The sequence below is a fragment of the Dermacentor albipictus genome, chromosome 6 (assembly GCF_038994185.2).
Source record: "Dermacentor albipictus isolate Rhodes 1998 colony chromosome 6, USDA_Dalb.pri_finalv2, whole genome shotgun sequence".
Taxonomy (NCBI): Eukaryota; Metazoa; Arthropoda; class Arachnida; order Ixodida; family Ixodidae; genus Dermacentor; species Dermacentor albipictus.
In genome coordinates, this window is record NC_091826.1 from 67,482,685 (window position 1) to 67,504,111 (window position 21,427).

Consider the following 21,427-nt stretch of genomic DNA (forward strand, 5'->3'; position numbering starts at 1 on the left):
TAAAAATTACGGGTGCGTTACAATGCCCGCAATACGACATCGTCAGATTAATGTACGCAACTTCAGGTAAAGGGAACTTTACGTCATGTTAAAAGGAAGCTTTAACTCAGTGCCAACTCTAGTTTCCCTGTTCAAATATACGTAAAACGCACAAATTCTCTGATGAGACAAGCAGTGGAAAGATATGAATGAAAGTTGTTGCAACTGAGAGAGCAAGTAAATTCCCCCTACTGTATAAGCAGCATAAATTTCATTTAGGGCTTCGAGCTTTTGAGAAAATTGTCCAATATCAGTAAGTTTCACAAAGTTTCAGCAACGTTTACAAATCCGTTAATGTGCACCAAAAACGGGTATCGTTGTTCTGCAAACTGCCTCTGAGCATCTACAGCGGACAAATGGTATTTATAGGTTTGCGGCTTATCTGTATTTTTGCAACGCTTACGAGGGTTCTGCAAAATGTACTCACAAATTGGCGGTATATTTGAAAGCCCTGCCTAACATACATGAACTTTAAACACTTAAGATGCATACGTGCCGTTTACAGAATTATTATAATGTTAAGATACACAGCTGTGAACTTGGTACTTGCGATATATTTAATTTTGCCATTTTCGACAGTCGTAAACAAATTGACGGCCTAAATAAAAAATGTGCTTCCTTCAATTAATAGATGGTCACACTTTCTTTTATTGCAACCAATGTCATCCGATTCTGTGAAATGGATACCGATAAAAACGATTTAACTATTACGGTATACTTATGTACGAGCTCCCGAGCTAAAGGTTCCTTACGGCGAGCGCATTGCGATACCTTTAAGTGTTCAGGCGACCTATAAGTTGAAGTCAAAGGTCAAATCCAATGAAAATTCTGGACGCGTAAAATGGCTATAGTTTACGATAGAGCAGACATACCTAGAGTGGCCTCCGTGCAACACTTTACGTTTGAAAGACGAAACCAGTGAATGTGTCACGAATGCGTCACAAAGTAGATGCTTTTGATACCTAAACTGAAACAAACACAGCATTTACCACTCGTTAAAAGTGTAATCAAGAAAAAATAAAGTTGAACTGAATTGAAAGTGACGCAAGAGTCTGAATGCGTGGCTCCTCGGTACGACGGTGGCTAAGTGCCGCAGTGAATTCCCACTTAAAAAATCTTGTAGGCGGCGTTTGTTCGCTAACCACCTGGTGCACGCGTCGTCTGCACAGATGCTAAAGGCTACTAACAGAAACAGAGAGACAATTTCCAGCCCTGCAGCTGTGCTATGATTTCTTTTCTGTAGTGCATACTACTCATTTACAACCAATTTAGTCAACGGCAACTTATGCTGCAGTTGGCGGTTAAGAGAAAGTTTACCTCGAAGCCAACTCCAATATCCTTAGCCAGCAGACGACTATACGCAACCCAACTGAATGAAAGTTGGTGCATTAAGGATAAAAAGCGGCCGTCTACCGACTCGTGGTTGTCTATACTCTATGTGAATAAGTCATACCGTATTCGTTTTGTGTTTCGATAACTTGCATGCAGTTCCTTAATTATTATTCACACGTTTTACCACGTGCTCAAGTTTAAGGCCGACAAGGCTGTTCCTCCATTGCTATAATAGACGTCCTTTAGAATGATTGTTCCTTTAGAATAGCCAATGAGACGAGCCCGCCTCGTTGCTGCGGAGGGAGAGCGATCGCAATAACGCCAAAGTTTCTCGGGTCAGTGTCCAGAAGTGACGTTTCAGTTGCCTAGAAGAGCACTGTCAGCCACCTCTGTCAAAATCCGCTCGCACCTTGCAAAGATTGGAAATCACGATGGCGGCCAGTTGGTCCCTCGGCTCGTCCTCGAAGTTTTGCGCGTCTTTAGAGGGCTTGGTCGCGCATTCGACGACCGCCAGGTTCGGGAGCCAGTAACTCCGCTGCAATAGGCAAATGTAAAAAAAAAAGAACACACGGAGCGTCGCCGATGAAAAATTGATATTGTCGTTTCGTGCCGCGCGCTAGCCACGCGGCTTCCTCACACTGTATACTGTTACGTTTCGCCTACGACGCGCGGTGTAGCCTGCGCGGATGCAACGCACGCCGGGGCTTCGTTCAAAGCGGCGGACATTTTGGCCCGCTCGGAGCGGCCGCGACGCATCCCCGCCGAGCGCGTCCCGGCATGTTCAGTGCCACGTGTCTTTGTGTGTGCGTGTGTGTGTGTGTGCCCACGCTTGTCAAAGCGGGGCAGCCGGGGAGAGGAGCTCCCCAAGTGTGAAGCGAGGAGGTCTGACCGGCGCCGGCCCGGCTGATGCGTCACTACACTCGTCTCTACATGTCTCTCAGTCCGTCCGTGCCTCGCTGTCACGTGGTGTCGTCCCGTGACCTTCCTTCTTGCCCGCGACGCCAAGAGTATAAGAGCAGCTGCCCCCGGACGCCAGGAGAGAGGCTCCGATTTCTTCTGTTGAGTAACGTGCGCTCCCGTCTCTCCACTTCGGTCGAGCTGACCGGCCGCTCTTTTGCAATGCTAGAATAAACAAGTTGTTCTGTTAGCAGTCGACTCATGCTTTGCCGGGACCTTCGGATGCTTCCAGTGTGCCCCAGGCCGCCAGGCCAACGCTACCCTTGGGGCTTGCGACCCATTTGCAACAACGGGCGCCAGTGGTCCGATTGCAATAACGGGTGTCAGCACTGAGGCTCCAACAGCCGGTGCCATCGGTGAGGTTCCAACAATACACTGTATACACGGGCGCAAGCGGAGGGAAGTCTGTTCCTTTTCATTGACGAAAAGAGCGGGAACCGAGTGTCCTAGAACTCTCGGTAAGCACAACCACATTTAGCCAATAGACAACAAAGCCAAGAAATGTAAGAGCGAAAATTGCTTTAAAAAGAAAAAAAGGTAGGACTGACAAAAGGGAATGAAAATGGACGAAAAAGCGCATTTGGATTCGAACCTACATCTTCCGCATATTACACATTCGACACTCTGCCGGTTTAGCTATGCGGCGCCGGCTGTTCTCGGCCCACTTCTTCGGGTATTGGTGTATGTGTACAAGGTATGTGCCAGCGTAGGAGAAACTATACTGGGAGTGTCAGCCGGCGCTACTTGTGGCAAGGACTGCGGAAGTAGGACACCCACTTAACCATTCTTTTAACGCGGCCACTTAACCATTCCTTTAACGCGGATGTGGGCGATGTTATTCTACACGGATTTGACTACGGACTTAACTCTCGCTACGGATCCTTAGTGAAGTTCCTTCGTGGTACGGGGCCGCATCTGGATTTATATCCTCGGCTACGTCATATTGCCAATGTCCTTCGACACTTTGCAAACTTTACTGTGAGCTGATCACTTAAAATATTCCTCCCGGATTCAGAGGCTTGCTGAACTGCGTTGATTTGGTTTAGTCGGCGTTCGAGAAGATTGGCGCTAAGTTGAAAGACTGTCGTGTCACCACGGACGACGAAAAGCAACGGTGATGTGTATTTTAAGAAGAGCGAAACGGTGTGAATATCGAGGCTGAATAAGCATCGGCATGCCAACCCACCGCACGGTGTTGCGGCCACGACTGTGTTACGGAAATACCACAGGCAACTAGATGAAATGGCCACTTTGTGAATTGTACAGGCAGATATACTTTCCAGCATTTGACCGTGGTATCAGTCGGCAGTAAAGACCGACTCGAAAAGTGATTAGGTCTCTGATCCGCCTTCGGGTTAGAACTCTTTACATATACATGAGTATACCGCTCACGTGGAACGGGAAGAGGAACGACTTGGTGATTCCCGGTCCAATGGGCAGCACGTTGTCCAGGTACCACACCAAGACTACGATGGTGCAGTCGCAGAGCAGGCCCACGAACAGGATCTCGGCCAGCGTTATGTTGTCGGGAGTGGCGGCTCGGTCGTAGAAGTTGCCCCAGTTCGCACCGTTTGGGACTACGTAGAGAGGGACGAGGCCGCGTTCTCGTCACAAAAAAATAAAGGTTCCTTTTTATACGCACACGCAAAACGCCACATGAGCGCTCGCCAGAGCTCGATTGCTGTGCAGCTATTGCGACTGCGAACCCGGCGTTCACTTTATGTATACATGTACAGTCGCGCGCAATATGAGCTGCGACACGGTGCCCGTGGTTGAAGGCGACCCGGATTGCACGACGCCGCCGTCAAACGAAAATCGCGAAACTAAACCCCATTCCGATTACTGGTATTTATGAAGCCAATTCTTTCCTGTGTCGGCGCCACCGCTTAGTCTTGGCGCGCCTTCGACCTCGAGCACAGTGTTACAGCTCATATTGCACGCGACTGTTACATGTCACTGCGGGCATTTAAGCGTGGTATACGAAGAAATGATTGGCTTCTCAAGTTTGTAAGGCACCAGCTACCTATAAGAAAGATAGGTAATGGTATTGTCGCAGGGCATCCTTTTGCCGAATTCTAGATGTGGGCCTGCATGATACAAGCTTCTACCCTCCGCCTTCGGTTGGCTACCACACCACGGCGATAACCTTCTAAGGCGAAGCTTAATTATGCCCGAAAAATCTCACCCTTTTGTGGATGCTGGTTGATGCCTTGCACGATGGGCCGGACAAGCCGATAGTGCAAACCGATGCGGTCTGCAGTGGTTGGTGAAGCATCACCCGACAAATTGAAATGGTCTTGAGTAGTATTTTTGCTCTGTAGGTAGAACGCAGCGTCTAAAGGGGTAACCTTTCAGATGCTACATACACAATTGTGTACATTGTGATCTCGCACCTTTTCCCGCCGTGCGAGTTACAGATGATGGCACTTTTGTGGTTCCAGCCGAAATCTCTACTGTCTGCCTTACAACTGTAAAGCACATAGCGAACTTGGGTCGAAACAAGCAGGTCTAAAAAAATTGCTGGCTCTCCCGTAATTGAGAGTAGATGAAAGCATGACAATGGCAGCTGGCAAAGCAGGTAGTTGCCGGTGGTAGAAGCCACAATATTAAAATGGGTGTAATGCATGTTCGCAACGGCACGCCCCACCACACCACATCACGCCATGCTGTGCACTGGTCCATATGGACACTGCCCAGCTAGAAGATAACCGGCTGAAGTCGGTAAGACAGCCACCGAAAGACGCCAGGGAGACAGAGCGTACTTCTGCGCTAAAGGAAAAGCGCCTGCGTGGCGCCATCTCTCGAGGCTATGCCAAACCTGCCCCGCGGAACTCCCGGACCGCTAGACTTCGAAGGAGCACAGACAACCCTGTCTCAGCGCCAAAAGATGACAATTGCATGTGTGGCGCCCTGTTTCTTACTTTTTGAACGTCGCTGTTGGAAATTACAAATAAAACTTCAGCGTTACAGCTTGAGTGAGGTTGTGAATGAACAACAGCAAGAACTCAAAAGCAACATTTCTTGCAGCTTCTTCAGGCAGTAACTGCCGTATGTAATGCGGTCCTGTACAAAGAGTTGGGGGCAAGAGCCCGCATTTCCTTAAGTTTTGACTGGTTGCCCGGATCTCGTTTTGTTCTCGCAACTTGCCCGGATGTTCTCGTTTGAATGCCCGGATAATGGCTTCAGGGCTTCTCCTGCGCCGCTCTTTGCCGAGCAAAAGTATTCATTTTTTAGAACATTCTTAATGAAGAAAGAAAGGCACGCAATTTGAATTTGAAGCTGCAAAGCGTTAACTACCTGCCAATAGGTTTATTTGATCGATAATTAGATATTATTGGCGCAAGATCCAGGTATGGTCAAAGAGCGCCAATATCTACCAGTAAAGAACGCATTCGATCGCGCTTAAACCTGCCATATCGCGTCGCCTTCTATCCCCGCGTGGTTACCAAGTTCCAGCGGGTTTTCGCTTAAAACTAGCCTACGCTCCTTGCCTTGTCCCTCTTGAATTTCTTTTTGCGATAGCAATTACATGGACACTCCAGGCACATAGTTGCCGTCGGCATCGGCGTCGCCGTGATGTTCCGTGTAAAGTTCAAGTGCGATAACAGCGTCGCCGCCCGCAGTATGCTTATGCGCGAGTGAAAGCGCGTGACTGCAGCTGACGATCGGGGCTCAATCTGAGAGAAAACGTGCCGTCTTCCGTCGTGAGAAATACCGTTGGGGAATGGGAAGGAGGGGGGGGGGGGCCTTGTTCTCCGGCAGCAACTGCATATTTCGCGACCGCGCGCAAGGGGAACTGACCATCGCGGGGCAATCGCTGCGCGCGCAAGGAAGGACAGCGGGGAGCCAGTGCAGGAGGGAGTAGGCGGGGGAGGGGGGGGGGGCGTTCTACTACGGGAGCAATTGCGTGCTTTGCGTGGCCACGCACTCTCTATTTTGAAAGCGATATGCAGACGGATCATACCTTTGTACGTGCTGTGTTCTCACCGCCGAGTTTGCGTTGAATCTACAGACAGCACGAAGGTCACTTCGCTCGCTGCTGCTGCCGCGCTTCCTCACGCCAACGTTTTAACGAGTGTTCGCGGCCATCGAGTTAGATGGGTTTATGTTTGCCTGTGCACACTGACACCGTGCTTAATTTAGTAAGTAAGCGAATGTTACCAAATTTATACGACCGATAAAACTACTATACTTACTTCATATAGACCAGAACACGCTAGTCTCGCACCCAGACTAACCGAACGCATACTCTCGCACCCGGGTTGCCCGGTCGACCGGCGCTATTTTGCACTGGGCTGCCAAAGTGTGTTCGCCGGCGACCAGTAGACATGGCAAGCGCCAGCTCTAGGGCTCCAAAGTGCGGAAATGTGCCCGTTCACACGGATCCAAAGTAGAAGAAGTCATCTGGGCATCATTGCGTCGTGTTTGGATGCCAAAACAACCAGCGGAAAAGGACCAGGTTGCTTAGCGCTGTTTGCGAAGAGCACCACACACGTAGGGAATCGTGCCGGTGCGGTGTTTTCAGCCTGCGCCGATTTCCATCCGCAACGAAGAATGCCAAGCTGCGCCACCGGTGGATAGCTGCAGTGAATAGGAAGAACTACCAACCCAGTGAAAATGCACGAGTGAGTATTCGATCTGTGTATATTTTGGTGCCACGTTCAACTTTGCGCCCTACTGACGTAATACGCAGGTTTGCTCCGAGCACTTTCTGGGCAACAAGCCTACAGAGCAGAATCCCGCGCCGGTGCTTCGCCTTGGCTACAACAAAAAGGCAAGCCTTTTCGTGTTTTCATTCAGGCAGAGCTCCCGACGGTTAAGCGGAACAGTTGAGTTTGCGGTTAGCGATACTTGCAGCTGGTGCACGGAATTAACATTAAGCGTGAACGACAAGTTGTAGGCCTTGCTGGTGAGCGTTATTGCTAATGAAAGTAAACCGAAGTCTGCTCGTCACGTAGCATGCGTCCACAAAAACGTAAACGACGACTACTCGTCGCCGAAGGTGTTCTTGCAGCGCACCTACCTTTACGAGCTGGTGTTGCAGGTGTCATTCGTAACGGATTCATTTGAGCCTCCTGAGCTCTAAACTGCGTGCGGGCTGTTATGCGGGGCAAAGCGCAAAATATTTCCGTTCATATGGCGAGGAAAATAAGGTGCTTAATTATTCTTGTATTTTGTAACAAAATTTCGATCGTTCTCACTAGTTTTTTTTTACTGTTTTCTTTTCTAAGGGAGCGTCAACAATCCGATGGCCTCGCACAAGCGAAACAGGTCTGGTACCAGGTAGCTGCAGTTGGTGGGGCTAATTTCTTGGAATGCAGGTGCGGTAGTTGTCTTGTACCAAAGGGTTCCTGATGATGCAGCTTTAAGTAGGGATGCTAATTTTACGTGCCCTGTCATGGTTTGTGCAACTGTACAACACCTGCATCTGTCATGCTCGCCCTGTTATACGGGCTTTGATTGCACATGTAGTTGAACATTATAACTACTGTAGTACCTCATTTTCCAATGAGTGCAGGTTTAGCATCATATGCTGCTTGTTCGAGTGCTGTAGGCTTTTGTTCTGAATGTTATATCTTAAGTGGTTGCACGATACAATTGGCCTGGTGTATTTTCTATTTCATTTTGAGAGGACTTTAAATCTTCGCAAAAGTGATGGCATGGGAAAGAACTACAGCCCTTCTTACTATAACATCTATTTTGTTTTCAGTGTGCAGCTGGTGAAGGGCAGGCGTCTGCTAACCAGGCAGTCAAACGACCTCGCCAATTGGTTGCCAAGCGCGGCCAACCCAGTACAGACCATTACAAACAAGACCAAACTGAAAGTGCAGATGACAGTGTTCTGCGTGCTTTAATAATATATGGCACCAACACAGTGCTGTAAATTCCTTCACAGGTTACGTGCCAAAAAGCTCACAGGTGTTCTAGCATATAGCGCGCGGTTTGTACAAACATAATAGCGTACCTACCCGATGTATTCGCTTCTGCAGTCTGCACAGCACTCAGTGTGTCCATTGTGGACTTGCACGAGGTCTTGAAGTTTGATTGAATCCAGACAGCGAAAATGACAGGTTAGAAAAAACGCGAAACACGCCTTCCGCCCAGCTAAGAAGCCCAAGTTTCGCTTTCGCGCCGGGTCGCATCTCCCGGCGTGGCAGCCCAGGCCTGCTACTTCGCGGCGCTTGGGATAGATGGCGCGACCGGCGCTCATCAATATGGCGGCGCCCTTTGAATTCACGGTGTTCTGGTGTATAGCAGTCTAGTAATTTGCTATCGCAACATTTTAACCACAAACCTCAAATTCTCTTGGTACTACTCAATATGTATTCGTATATACCATCGTCTCCAAGCAAAGTTTAATATTTAGTTAACATTTATTTTTGTAAAGGGGCAGGGAGGTGGGGCAGGGGGGGGGGGTCGGAGATAATGTAAGAGCTTAGCTTCAGGAATAGTGACGTCAGACATTTTTCACACTTTTCATAAGGCGACCGAAAATCTGTATTTCTTGAACATAGTGTTGGGGCACAGGTCGTAGCAATCAGAGCGAACGACAATTTAGGACTACTTTCACGTAAAACCTGACCTTTTTGAGCGTACCTGTTGACCCGAGAATACTTGTTAGGTTAGGTTAAGGCTTAATGTCCAGAAATCACGTATTGTGTTACAAGACACCTCCTAGTGGCGGGTCTCCGGTATAATTTTGACCACCTGCTTTTTTTCCTTTTTTTACGTGCACCCAAAGCACTGGTACACGCGCATTCCTGCATTGCGCCGACATCATAATGTAGCCACAGCGGCGGAGAATCGAACCCGCGTCCTCGTTATTGATATACGTGCATATAGTGTTTTCACTTGCAAATGCACGAGATTTCCTTAGGTTGTGGAAACGTCAACTCAGGCGCTGACTTCAGCCCTCAGCACCGCTCTACGGGGTGATAACTTTGAAGCTCTTCAAAATATTTAAACTTCGCCTGTGGCAGATAGAATCATCCTTCTCCTCAAGCTGAACTCTTCGAAGAGGCGGACATCACTATAGCACAAGAAATCGAAACGCATATTGAATTAATTAACAAACATTCACCAATCTAACATTCAAATTCATTCTTTTACGGCACATATTGCAATTTATGAATTATATCCGGTGAGGTTGCAAGGCGTATCTAGTTGAAGTGAATATCTAGGACGACACAAGTTTCTACCTATTATTTCTCAAAATTTGGGATGAAAGACATGGGCGTTCCAGTTACTTTTGTGTTTCAATACATAAAAGACTGTTGTGATAAAAAAATTAGGTGAAACAGTGCATTCTGGCGGCGAGCTTGCTGGCGCATATTTCCAAACTTATGCCATTCTGGAAATTCATTCCAAATGGATAAATCTTGCAAGGTAACAGGCTACAATTCGTAAATTGCAATATTGGAAAAACCTAACGAGCGAAATTTTAGAATTAATTGAATAGGTATTTCGATTTCTCATGCATGTGATGTCCACCTCTCAGTATAATATTCCAGCACAAAGTCTCGAATTATGCAATCTGCAATAGGCGATTCTTTTTTAAATACAAGAAAACTTCGAAATTGTCACCCCGTACGTAAGCCTACAGCGCGATCCAAACATACCGCGGTGGCTTGGTGACTATGGTGTTGCGCTGCTAAGCACGAGGTCGCGGGATCAAATACCGGCGACGGCGGCCGCATTTCGATGGGGACGAAATGCAAAAAAAAAAACGTCCGTGTCCCGTGGTTTGGTTCCCAGAACGTCCCCCCCCCCCCCCTTCCCGTAGTGTTCAAAATTCATCCGGAGTCTCCTACTACGATCAGCTTCAAAATCAAATCGTTGTTTCGCGCACTTAAAACCCCGGAATTCGCAGTGCGACCCAACACCCTCTGGAGGGCTCGATCGTGCCTCCTTGCGGCGTCGTACCGAACTTCTCGAACCGTTCCATGACTCGGAAGCTCCAGTGAAGACTCATCCCGGGAAATATGGACGTGTAAAGCTTGTGGTCGCGCTGGATGTAGTAGTAGCCTTGGCCGTCGCCTTGCTCCAGCGCCAGGAACGGCATCACGCAGCTGAAGGTCCAGTAGATCATGGCACCAGCGACGGCGTACTGGGCTGGATTGCAGGAGAGCGGGCGTTGATGGAGGCCCGATCTACCTCCACTACCTTTTATTTGGTTTTGTTGACTCATACGTTTTTCTGTTATGCTGGATCAGAATAATTTACTAACTCATACGCCTAGATAAACGCGCTGCAAATAGAGACAATTCTAGCACATGCCGCGGCGCCGCCATTATGATCTGTTAACAGTGGCGTAGCCAGAAATTTTGTTCGGGGGGGGCTACGCCACTGGCCCAACATATATATATATATATATATATATATATATATATATATATATATATATATATATATATATATATATATATATATATATATATATATATACATACATACATATACATACATATATACATATATATATACATATATATACTATATACTATATATATACTATACTATATATATATATATATATATATATGTACTCTGACGAAGGCTGGTCCACCAGCCGAAAACGTTAAGTAAAAAGAAGTCTTCCAAAAAATTCGTCGTCTCTTTCCTGCGTATATATATATATATATATATATATACATATATATATATATATATATATATATATATATATAGATATATATATATATATATATATATATATATATATATAGCTCGGGTGCTCCTATTTAAGTACATGTAGAAGAGGAATTCGTTTTTCCCTGCAACCACATCACCAAATTTGAGGAGGTTAGTTGCATTTAAAAGAAAAAGTTTACTTCTAGTGACTACTAGTTTAGAATTTTTCATTTAGGTGGTCACTTATTTGTTCAAATTTGGCCAAAACTGAAAATTTTCAGAAAACGAAACTATCAAGTTTAAAACTCCGGGACTCAACAATGAAAAATGATATCACAATTCTGTGAATTGCATCTAATAGTACATCTACAGCGGACAAAATAGATATGCTACACATGAATCTCAAAAAAATTTAGTATTGCGGAAATAACGGCTTTTGCAGAACCCTTGTACACAACGTAACCAATTCACGTAAGATACAAATTGACACAGCAAACTTGTCCGCTTTGACTGTTAAAATAAATGCCGTTTACAGAACCACGATATCTGTTCTTCATGCATAGCTATTAGTTTGTAAACGTCGTGCTTCTATTTTTTCAAGCTTTCGAATTTTTCAAAATATTTTAAACAAAATCCAGGCCCTAAATCGAAGTTCTGTTTCCAAGAGACACTAGGATTTAACTTTCTCTCTCAAATGCAACTAATTTCAATAAAAGCGATTAGCAGGATTATCTCAGAAAAGCGTTTCTGCGTTTACAAGTATTTGAAGAGGCCGCGTCGGATTTGGCCCGAGCTAAAGCTTCCTCTTAAACAATTTATCGAGGGATCAAATACATGAATAATAACTGCATTGTCATTGCCAAACATGCTGCAAACGAATTCTTGAAAGCTACGCACTGTAAATACAAGTAATATATCTATTTCTTCATAAAATATTATACTCGTATGTGCCAAAAATTGTGCCCGACATAACTGACATCAATGCTTCCATGCTTTTTGTCTATTTATTAAGTAAAGAAAATATCACACGAACTTTAGAACTATATCAGTTCGAAACCAGGAAAGCAGTGCATGCCGCTGATATGAAAAATTAAAGCAATGAACTGAACAAGTTGAGGACAAATATGTTAATGAAACTTTGTCATTCAAGAACCGTGCTTACATTCTTGTATATATGCAATGGCCAGTGAAAAATCTCAATGACGCTGTCGTTTGTTCCAATGTATTACGCAGGAGTAGCTGTCCCTTGTCGTGTATCGTGAGTAATTGCACCGAAGTTATAGTCGCGACAGAGAGCACGTATAAAAAGCAGGAGTTCTGCAAGATATATGAGGGCAAGTCAAATGAATGAGCCAACAACGGGGTACTTTACTTAAAAGTAGTCTTCATGAGAATTTAGACATTTGTCCTATTGACTAACGAGTCGCGTGATTCCCGTCTTATAAAACTCCTTGGGTTGCTGCTTCAAAAAGTCTGTATCTGGTTCCCTTTAGCTGATTTTTCGGTTGCCCCAAAATGTAGAAGTCACAAGGTGACAGGTCTGAGCTGTATGGCGGATGTTGCAGCGTTTCCCACTTGAACTTCGTCAGTTTTGTATTAACCACACAAGCGACGTGGGGACAGGCATTGTCGTGGAACAAGATGACCCCATTCGTCAATTTTCCACTTTGTTCGTTCTTGATTGCGACACGCTGCCGCTCTGGCGTTTTACAATATCGGGAACAATTGATAGCCTCTCAAGATTTAGCAAATTCTATCAGTAATGGACCCGGTCGATCGAAAAAAAAAGTTAACAACACTTTTCCAGCGCAAATGATGGCCTTTACGTTCTTTGGGCGTGGTAAATTCGAATGTTTCCACTGTAAGCTTTGCCGTCGAGTTTCAGGCTCGTAGTAGTGGCACCAAGGTTCGTCCCCGATCACAGTTGCAAACAAGAAGTCGTCATCCTCATTGTGATAACCGATCAGATGAATCAAGGCAGCGCGAAACTTCTCCGTCTTCTCGCAATGGGTCAAAATCTTGGGGATCCATTGCGCACCAAAGAGCCGATAACCGAGAAGCTCATGAATTATGGCGTGAACCGAACCGTGACTGATATTCAGAGGGTCTGCCAGTTCATCGATGCTTATCTTCCGTTCTTGTTTCAGCAGCTCATGAACCTTTGAAATTGGGGGGGAGGGGGGGGTGATTGCACGATGGTTTTGGCCCGGTCTTGGAATGCCTTTGCAACGTCCTTTGAACCGTTTGCTCCAACGCTTCGCAGTGGTCAATGAAATGAAGTGTTCAATGTACACGGCAGTCATATGGTGATTAATTTCTGTGTTGGAAACACCTTCAGCTGTCAAAAATTTCGCGACACCGAGCTGTTAAACTTTTGAAGTGTCCATTATGTGATGCAACCATATTCAACCCAGTGTGTGAGAGCATTAACGAACATTTATCTTCACACCTGCTTGTCACTTTTGTAAAAGAGACATGCCGTTCTCCTACGCGCATGCCTCGCAGATAATGAACCGAACCATTATTGCGCGGTTAGGGTAGGCTCACTTTAATTTGACTCGCCCTCGTTCATTAGAAATGCAAAGATACAATGGGATATACAAATGTGAAAATACGGCCTGATAAAGGAGAAAAAAGTATCACTGGAAACAAAGTTCACTGCATGTATACACAAAACCTCGCAACAAGATATTTAAGTATACGTATAAGTCTCCAATGAGTCTATGTATGTAAGAAGAAGTAACTGTATATAATGCATCAAACAAGGCAAATAAACATGTTGCACAATCATCGATTCACAGAATCCTAGATTCCGCCCCCATTCCATCCACTCCCCCCGATGTATTGCGCGCGACGGAAGGCGGCGCGCTTGCTCCCCGCTTTTCTCCTTTGCGCACACAAGACTGAGCCACCATCGTCGGCTCAACCATTCCACCTCCCCTCCTACGCTTTCACTCGCACATACAGCATGCAGCGCGTGGTCACGATGTTATCACCCTTGGACTTTATACGAAACATGAGGGCGACGGCGACGGCAGGAATGCGCCTGGAGTGTCCATATAATTACTTTCGCAATAATACAATAAACGTATCCGGCAACTGAAGCGTCCCGTCGCCCATTACTTTCCGCAAAAGAATGATCAAAATCGAACTTTCACCATGCGACAATTCGCTGCGCCGCAACAATGTATTTTCTTTTCTGTGAGGCGGAGGCACCGAAATGGAAAAAAAAAACGCATAGGAAAGTATGTTGGCCAGAATCGAATGCCTACTTCGAGCACCTAATGGGGCTACGGAAGGAATACCGAAGAAAACATGAGACGTACGCTTCGTCCACTGAGAACCATGCGCATACTGCTCAGTATCCTACAGCGGCAAAACAAGACTTTCCGGAAAGGTTCCGCTCAAGGAATGCGGTGCAATCCTTCGAGTCCCTACAGTAATGGCGGCGAGCGACCATTTTTTTCTCGTCTGCTAGCCAGAAAGCGTCCAAAACTCTGTCAGGTCAAAATCCACTCGGCCAGAGCAAACCGAACGCGCGCCGAAGTGCACCGCACGGTGGTCGGGGCCATACGAGAAAAACGTATGCGCTCTGGCTGGCTCTGGCAGCCCGCGGGTAGGGTAGCGAGAACAAAAAAAATTGAAGAGGCTCAATGTGTCCTCGCGAATAAAATTCAAAGTAGAAAAAATAAATAAGAACGTAGTTACTTTGGCTGGCTTTAGTGTCTTGACATGGATGTTCTGGCGTAGGTTAAAAAAAAATGTTGATATTTTTTTTTATGTGACATGACGGCACAAATGAACCACCCCAACGCTTCGGCTCATTGGACCTCGCTGCCTGCTTTGTCAACTCGTCTGCTAGTGTGTTGATATGGCTTGTCTCGTTGTATGTTCCGATGTAAGACTTTAGAAAAGTCAATAGACCTTTGGCGTCAAATGTTTATAACAACATTATACCCACAAAATTTCGCAATTGAAAATCTAAAGCACAACTTTGGAAATGTCAATGCACCTTTCACATCAAGAGCTTATGAGATTTATACCCATAAATTTTCACAATTGATATCCATGCGCTCCATAGATTCCGTGGCCTCAGTGAGATGCCGCGGCGAGCCCGCTCACCATCAAAGCGCCCTTGAAACTTTGTGCTCGGATGGGACTGCATGGCGTTATGTGACTCCCGGTGTATGGGCGTTGCCACGAAATCCAGCCCGAGTTTGCAATCTTCGCGGTTAAATGTCTTTTCGAGCGTCGAAAAGACATTCTAGACAAAATTCAGGGTGATTTCCGTCGCCGGGGGTCGCTTTGGTCGGCGGTGCATGGACAGCACGAAAAAATTTCGGGGGGGGCTGAAGCCCCATAAGCCCCCCCCCTGGCTACGCCCCTGTCTGTTAACACAGGTGCTCTGTGACTGATTCTCTGTTGTGAAATTTATCTTAGGCATCCGAATATCCCTATGTATTTGTTAGATGCTGCAGAATCGCCTATACTGAGACTGCAAAGCGCAAAAACTTTAAGAAAAATATTTCCCAGTCCAAGCTGCGCGGCACCCGTGAAGCAAGTTTGTGAAAAAGAAGCTTTACGCTCCGCTCACGCGTGCACGCGAAGTTCAATGCTAACACATACGCTATAGTATTTCAAGTGCGCAGCAGTGTTCGCATTGTAGGCCAGTCGTGCGGCCAAGGAGAATGGCAATGAATGAAGCTTGTTTAACTGCGCATGAGCTTACAGGGCTGAAGAAACTTGGGTCAACGCCCTGCAGGTGGCACCTACGGCAGTTGTCTTGTAAGACCCAATGATGCACAGCAGAGGCTCGTACGAACAAAATAAACTACGGATTTTCAATACTAAAGTAAGTGGAACACTCACTTCCGTGGTATAAAATAAGCGATCAATTACTGCTCGAAGCAGCTATTCCCCGCGTAACACCTTGATCGCAGCCGCGCAGCTAAAAAATCGTGTCTCTTGAGAAGAACGACATTACCATTTAGTACTTGAATGACGCTTGAAAAAAGGCGCATTTGGAAACATCTGTAGAAACTTTGAGCTGTGTAAACTGTAGGTACCTGGGTAGAGTTTGATTATTTCACTGTCATTTATTGAAACAAAACAAAAAAAAGCTGCCGAGGAACCTCGAGTTTTATTCCTACAGAGGTCCAACCTTCCAAAGTCTTTCCTGAATCTGCCTTTTCCTTCGTCGATATAATTCTACTTCATAACGGCATTTCTCGGAGCTATTCCTTTTTTTCACCTGCGGTGCCCATTTAGTTACGCAGCGTGGAGCTGAGGCCCGCCGACATCCCACGCCCCTCATGTATCGCCTCTCTGGCCATCGGTGGCTCAGAGTATCAAGTGTGCACTCACGCAGGTGAACCACTCCCGCCTTTGGCGTTTATGAATGTTCCCTTTTTGAACTCGCACCAACGTCCAAACTCGAACACCGATTTCTAAACCGCGCAGAACTGGCACTAGAGACCGGAAAAAATTTACGTGCGAGCCGCACGGCGAGAACGGGCACATCGAACGACGTGCAAAGGATTGCACACGCCAAAGCACTCACAGCTGCTGAAGAACATGGACAGTAGTATGGCGTGCATCTGGCAGTTGCTGCAGAAGCACATGAGGATGGTGAAGAGCAGCATGGGATCACTGAACTGAATGAACGCGCGACCCTCATGGTTCCTCTTCACGCTCACGAAGAGCATCATGAGGGTGGCGGTGATGAGGTGCATGAAGAAGCCACTCAGGTAGTGGCTCAACCAGTAGACCCAGTCGCTGAGTCCCATCAGCCGGAGCATCTCCTTCATGCCTGCAAGTTCGCAAGAGCCGCGGCACGGGTTCGTAAAGTTTAGAAACAGGCAATGATAACCACTGGTCGACGAATTGTGTTCTTTGCATAGCGTTTTTTTTTACCTTTTTGCTCCAATATGCACGTCATTACGTTCCTTTTAAAGCAGATAGCTTCCCTTGTCTCATTCTGTCATTTTCAGGGCTGGTCAGAAGTCTGTGACGGTCGGTGGTCGGGGTTCAGACTCGGCAAAGACAATAGAGACTTTTAGCGTGTCCGGTATTCCGGCAAGTGCAGGCGGTTTGCCGGTATAGCGGGGGCGTAAACGTGAGCTGCCAGATCGGTGGCGCCAGCTGGTGGTGCAAAACTCAACCACACAAACACAGAGCTAATTACTATATTCTGCTTAGCTGCTGGTGTAAATATTCGACAGTGGCGTAATCGTGTTCACAATTACGCCGCTGCCAAAAATTTGCACCACTAGCGAAGCAGGATATAGTGGGTTACTGCAGTTTTAGCTCTGTGTTTGTCTGGTTGAACTCTACGCTACCAGGCGGCTGCAGCAATCTAGCTACGCCCCCGCAAATCCGGTAATCCGCCCAAACCGCTCCCGTTTACCGGAATAGGGGACAGGCTAAAAGTCTCTAATATTCGTTCATTCGTCCTCTCTCTCTCTCTCTCTCTCTCTCTGTCGTTCGTTCGTTCTTCCGTTCGTCGAGGCTATTTGCTTACATTGACAATCATCCGGCTCTCTATAGAATGCACGAGATTCTCAATATCAGAGAAAGACGCTAAGGCGTCAAATGATGGACGCATTCTATATAAGAAAACGAGAGGTAAAAATGCGGTAGAAGCTTGTCCTCCCTGCGTGGAGGGAGCCTAACCGACTCTGCAGGCATTTTCACTAAAGTTGTTCTCTCTTTTTCTCTCAAGATTTTGTCATTGCACCAATTCTATTATCGCAACGTTAACTTGGCTTCCTATAAGGATACATCTGAAATCGATTTTGAGTAGTGCTTAACGCACATTGTTTCACTTGCTTCACTTGTTGCTGTTATTCTAGACTTGGCAGTCAATGATTATATAATCGACAATGAAACGGGTACGTCAGCAGAGTTCACAACTTAACAGCCTATACGTTAGCACAGTTCACAGTTCAATGTAGGCTTAACAGCCTACATATGCATACGTACGTATATGTATGCCGTTACCGGAATATCAGGAAACGAGACAGAAAAGTGCGTAGGCATTTTAGCATTGCATCAATTATTTCATCGCAAGGTTAACTTGACTTCCTGAAAGAATACGCCTTAAATCAATTTTCAGTGGCACAATTGTTGCATGTTGCTGAACTTGTTGTTCTTGCCGATTTGGCAGTAAATGATTGCAGATGTGAACTGCACATTAGCCAAATTCACAACTTTAACGATAGTATAGACAGACATACGTACGTGTGAGCATGCCGTTTCCGGAGTAAGATCTTGATGAAAGTTGGCGTTTGTGGATATTTACAAGCCTTCTTTCGTTGCATTGTATCTACCGTGAGAATAATTCATTCATTGATCTATGGTTAGCTCCGGCATCGTTTTGAGCATTTGGATTTCTTCAACGTCCATCTAAAACTACGCTCACAATCGTTTTGGACTCCGATGAAAGAGGAACGAGAGAGTGCGCTGAATAAAACAGCGCATAAAGCAAAGGAGTAACACTGCTCCTCTCAGGATTCTGTGTGAATCAAGGACGCGTCTGTCATTTTACATACGCAGTTGTGACCAGAATGTTTTTATTCTTTTAAGACAGCGTTCTCTTGGTCGAGTTGATTTACTTCCAATTAAGTTTATAGGTGTCCTCAATGAAACTTACATGCAGGCAAGAAATAGACAGAATGACCTGTGCAGGCATTTTTTTTTCTTATGTGGGGCACTTACATTGTGATGATCGTCAAAGTTAACAAGTTAGCAATAGTTTTATTATGTAGCAGTGTTATCTCCTTGCCATCCCAGGATTCAAGGCAAGCCTTATGCGCTCAGTTTCAGTATGTAAGATTATCCAAAATTATTTCGGTGTAGAATAGACCTTTCAAGAAATTTCAAGAAAGACAACAGTGAAAGTACGATGAAATCAACAATCATGCTCAAACTCACGCGATAGTGGCGACTCAAACTGCGCGCGCGCTGATGGGGCACGGGTCTCACGCAGTTGTGGTGACGTCACATCTTGCGTGGTGGCTTTCTCTTGCGCCAACCAATCAGGTGCCTCTTTCTCTTATCCTCCTCCTTCTTACTCTTGCTACCCTCTCTAATTTATCTTGCGAGAACACCCTCCTAGGTGCGCGGAGTAGTCGAGGAAAAGCTGTCGCATAAAAACGATCCGAAACACCTAAGCCCTCGTTATGAGTTGTGAATGCGAAAGCTACGCATTCACAACTCATAACTCATGTCCCGTTGAGCGCCACTGAGCGGTCCTTACAGTTTTGCGCTGCCAGTAATGTGCCATAGCGGTAATTGCTGCCCGAGCCAACAAGGAGCACCAGCAGCCTGCGGTGCTGACTCGGGCAGGCATGCTATATATGGTTTTCATTCCAGAATGCTTGGGCACATCTCCTTATTCTTGTTCTTTTTCTCTTCCTCTCTAGAGTGTAAGATATACCACCGCGCGAGCGTTTCCTCAATTCGTCTTCGTCTCCGGCTCGGCGTCCAGCGTCAAGCTCTCCACGCGCGGACTCACCGGATGCCTTCTCCTCCACGAGGCGGGCGACGAAGAGGGTGAACGGCACCAGCATGCCGATGCAGAAGCGGGTGAGCACCAGGGCGTAGTTTTTTGTGTCACTGTACTGCAAGTAGGAGGGATAGGGAAAGCGATTGAGCGCCACTTCTTCCAGCGGGTGTCGGTAGCCGAAACGCTCCGCCTGCAGCTGGAGGTGTCGCTGCTGCAGCGCCCCCATCACCGGCAACAGGGTGTTCATCTCGGGGAAACGCTCCTCGGCCACGGGTCCCTCGGGCTGAGAGACGAGCCTCTGCTGGTACTGCACCTGCGTGGCGTAGAGACACGTTCGTCACGCTCAGGAGCATTCCGTTGAGGTACTGGGCGCTCGTAAATGAGCACTATGGAAATATTTGGCCGTCACAAAACGACTTCAGCGATACGTGATGCGAAGCGTTGTCGTTTGGTTTAGTAGAAGCGCATTCGCGAAGCGTGGTAATTTTCTAAAGCGAAATGTGCGCAGCAGGTTCAGAACTTGAAAATGTTTATGTGAAATTGCACTCTTAGAGATTATCTCTATGTACAATTTTGCATAGGAGTATGTACAATTAGACACATGCGTATCTTCTGACATAGTTAACCAATGTCCGACAGTTCACTGATTGCGATTTTTACCGTGCCTTCACCGGTGACATCACTGGTGGACTCACTTGTGGATTCAGCGGTTAGGGCGGAGCAAGCCCAGTGTACTTAATTGTTGACGTCAATGCCCACTTCGGGAAGAACCCAGCTAGGTGAGCTAGAATCCAAGAGCGTATGTGTCGAGCAAAAGTAAGAGGCAGTTCTGCCTCCTTATGTGCATTGAATGTGAAAGCATTCTGACTCTTCCGCGCGATAAATTTCACTTGGCCGTGGGCTCGAATTGGGCAAAGACAATATTGCAGGCGGGCCACCCATATATTGGCGGTGAGCCAAGGAAGTTTTGCGAGTGGGTCAGGTCAGTTGTGAAAGTGTGTCAACTCAATTTTCGAATCGGACAAAGTCATATTTTTGGGGTGGGCACCGAAATTTTGGAGTTGGGCCAAGTCAGTTTTGGGAGTGGGCCACGGTCGGTTTTGAACGTGAATCAACTCAAATTTCGCGTTGGGCAAAGTCATTTTCCTGGGTGTGGGCCGCGGCGTATGTACGACGCCGTGGCTGTTCACACTGCGATTTTGCAGTGCAAGCCACAGCAGCTCCAGCGCCGGGAACGTGACGTCATCACTTGGTCGCGTGATTTTTCTTGCCATGGGATGTTAACGCCGGACGCTCGTCAGATTTTCCGCTTCATGGGGCACATGAGACTTTTGCCTCAATAAGTGATTGTAGCATGGTTTCTTCGGCACTCTACCGAGTCCGAAGGTCACATTCACTGCCATCTGGATGTTTGATAACAGTTGTGCGCTCCAAATGCAGTCCTAACTGACTGACTGAGACACTGCGTTAGACTACATCGCCTTCGGGATTGGCCCACGAGAACGGTCAGCTATCCAGCAGCAAAAACACGCGTACATTCTACATTAATGCTTCCATGCATTAAAAACAACAAGGAGAAAGAGAGCGAGAACCAGTGGTTTCTCAGCGCGACATGGTTGTCAAGGGAAAGACAACGCAGTCGAAGGCGGCGAGGGACTATAAAGTTGCACAAAAGAATTTCACAATTTGGAAGCTTGTCCTTCCCAGACATTTCGTTTCCGTAACGGCCAACTTCAACTACATATTTCCCTGCGTAAAGAAATTAATGTTTCAGATATTGCACGTTGTAGGGGTTGGGGGACGGACTTCGGGATGGAAACCCCAAACTTGGGAGGATTTATTCTCCATTATGTACAGGGAGGTAAGCGTCAATTAACAGTCGTACAGACATTACGGGCCGGCAGCAACTCGGACGCTGCGGCCCGCGGCAAGAAGTTCGAGAGAGGTGAATCAGGGAATCAG

At 46.6% G+C, this 21,427-nt stretch overlaps 1 protein-coding gene across 3 annotated transcripts in view; it reads right to left on the bottom strand.

Annotated features, from left to right (window-relative positions):
* The window catches only part of LOC139061146 (phospholipid-transporting ATPase ABCA3-like), a 131,574-nt gene that overhangs the window by 77,942 nt on the left and 32,205 nt on the right, over positions 1-21,427 (bottom strand). For 2 of the 3 annotated variants that reach the window (XM_070540768.1, XM_070540767.1), the window contains exons 4-8: positions 19,475-19,778; positions 16,520-16,768; positions 10,252-10,440; positions 3,721-3,905; positions 1,781-1,906 (exon numbers count right to left, since the gene is read on the bottom strand). In XM_070540768.1, the coding sequence (XP_070396869.1) occupies positions 1,781-1,906; positions 3,721-3,905; positions 10,252-10,440; positions 16,520-16,768; positions 19,475-19,778 (1,053 nt within the window). The remainder of the gene's footprint in view (positions 1-1,780; positions 1,907-3,720; positions 3,906-10,251; positions 10,441-16,519; positions 16,769-19,474; positions 19,779-21,427) is intronic. The other variant, XM_070540769.1, reaches the window with a different exon arrangement.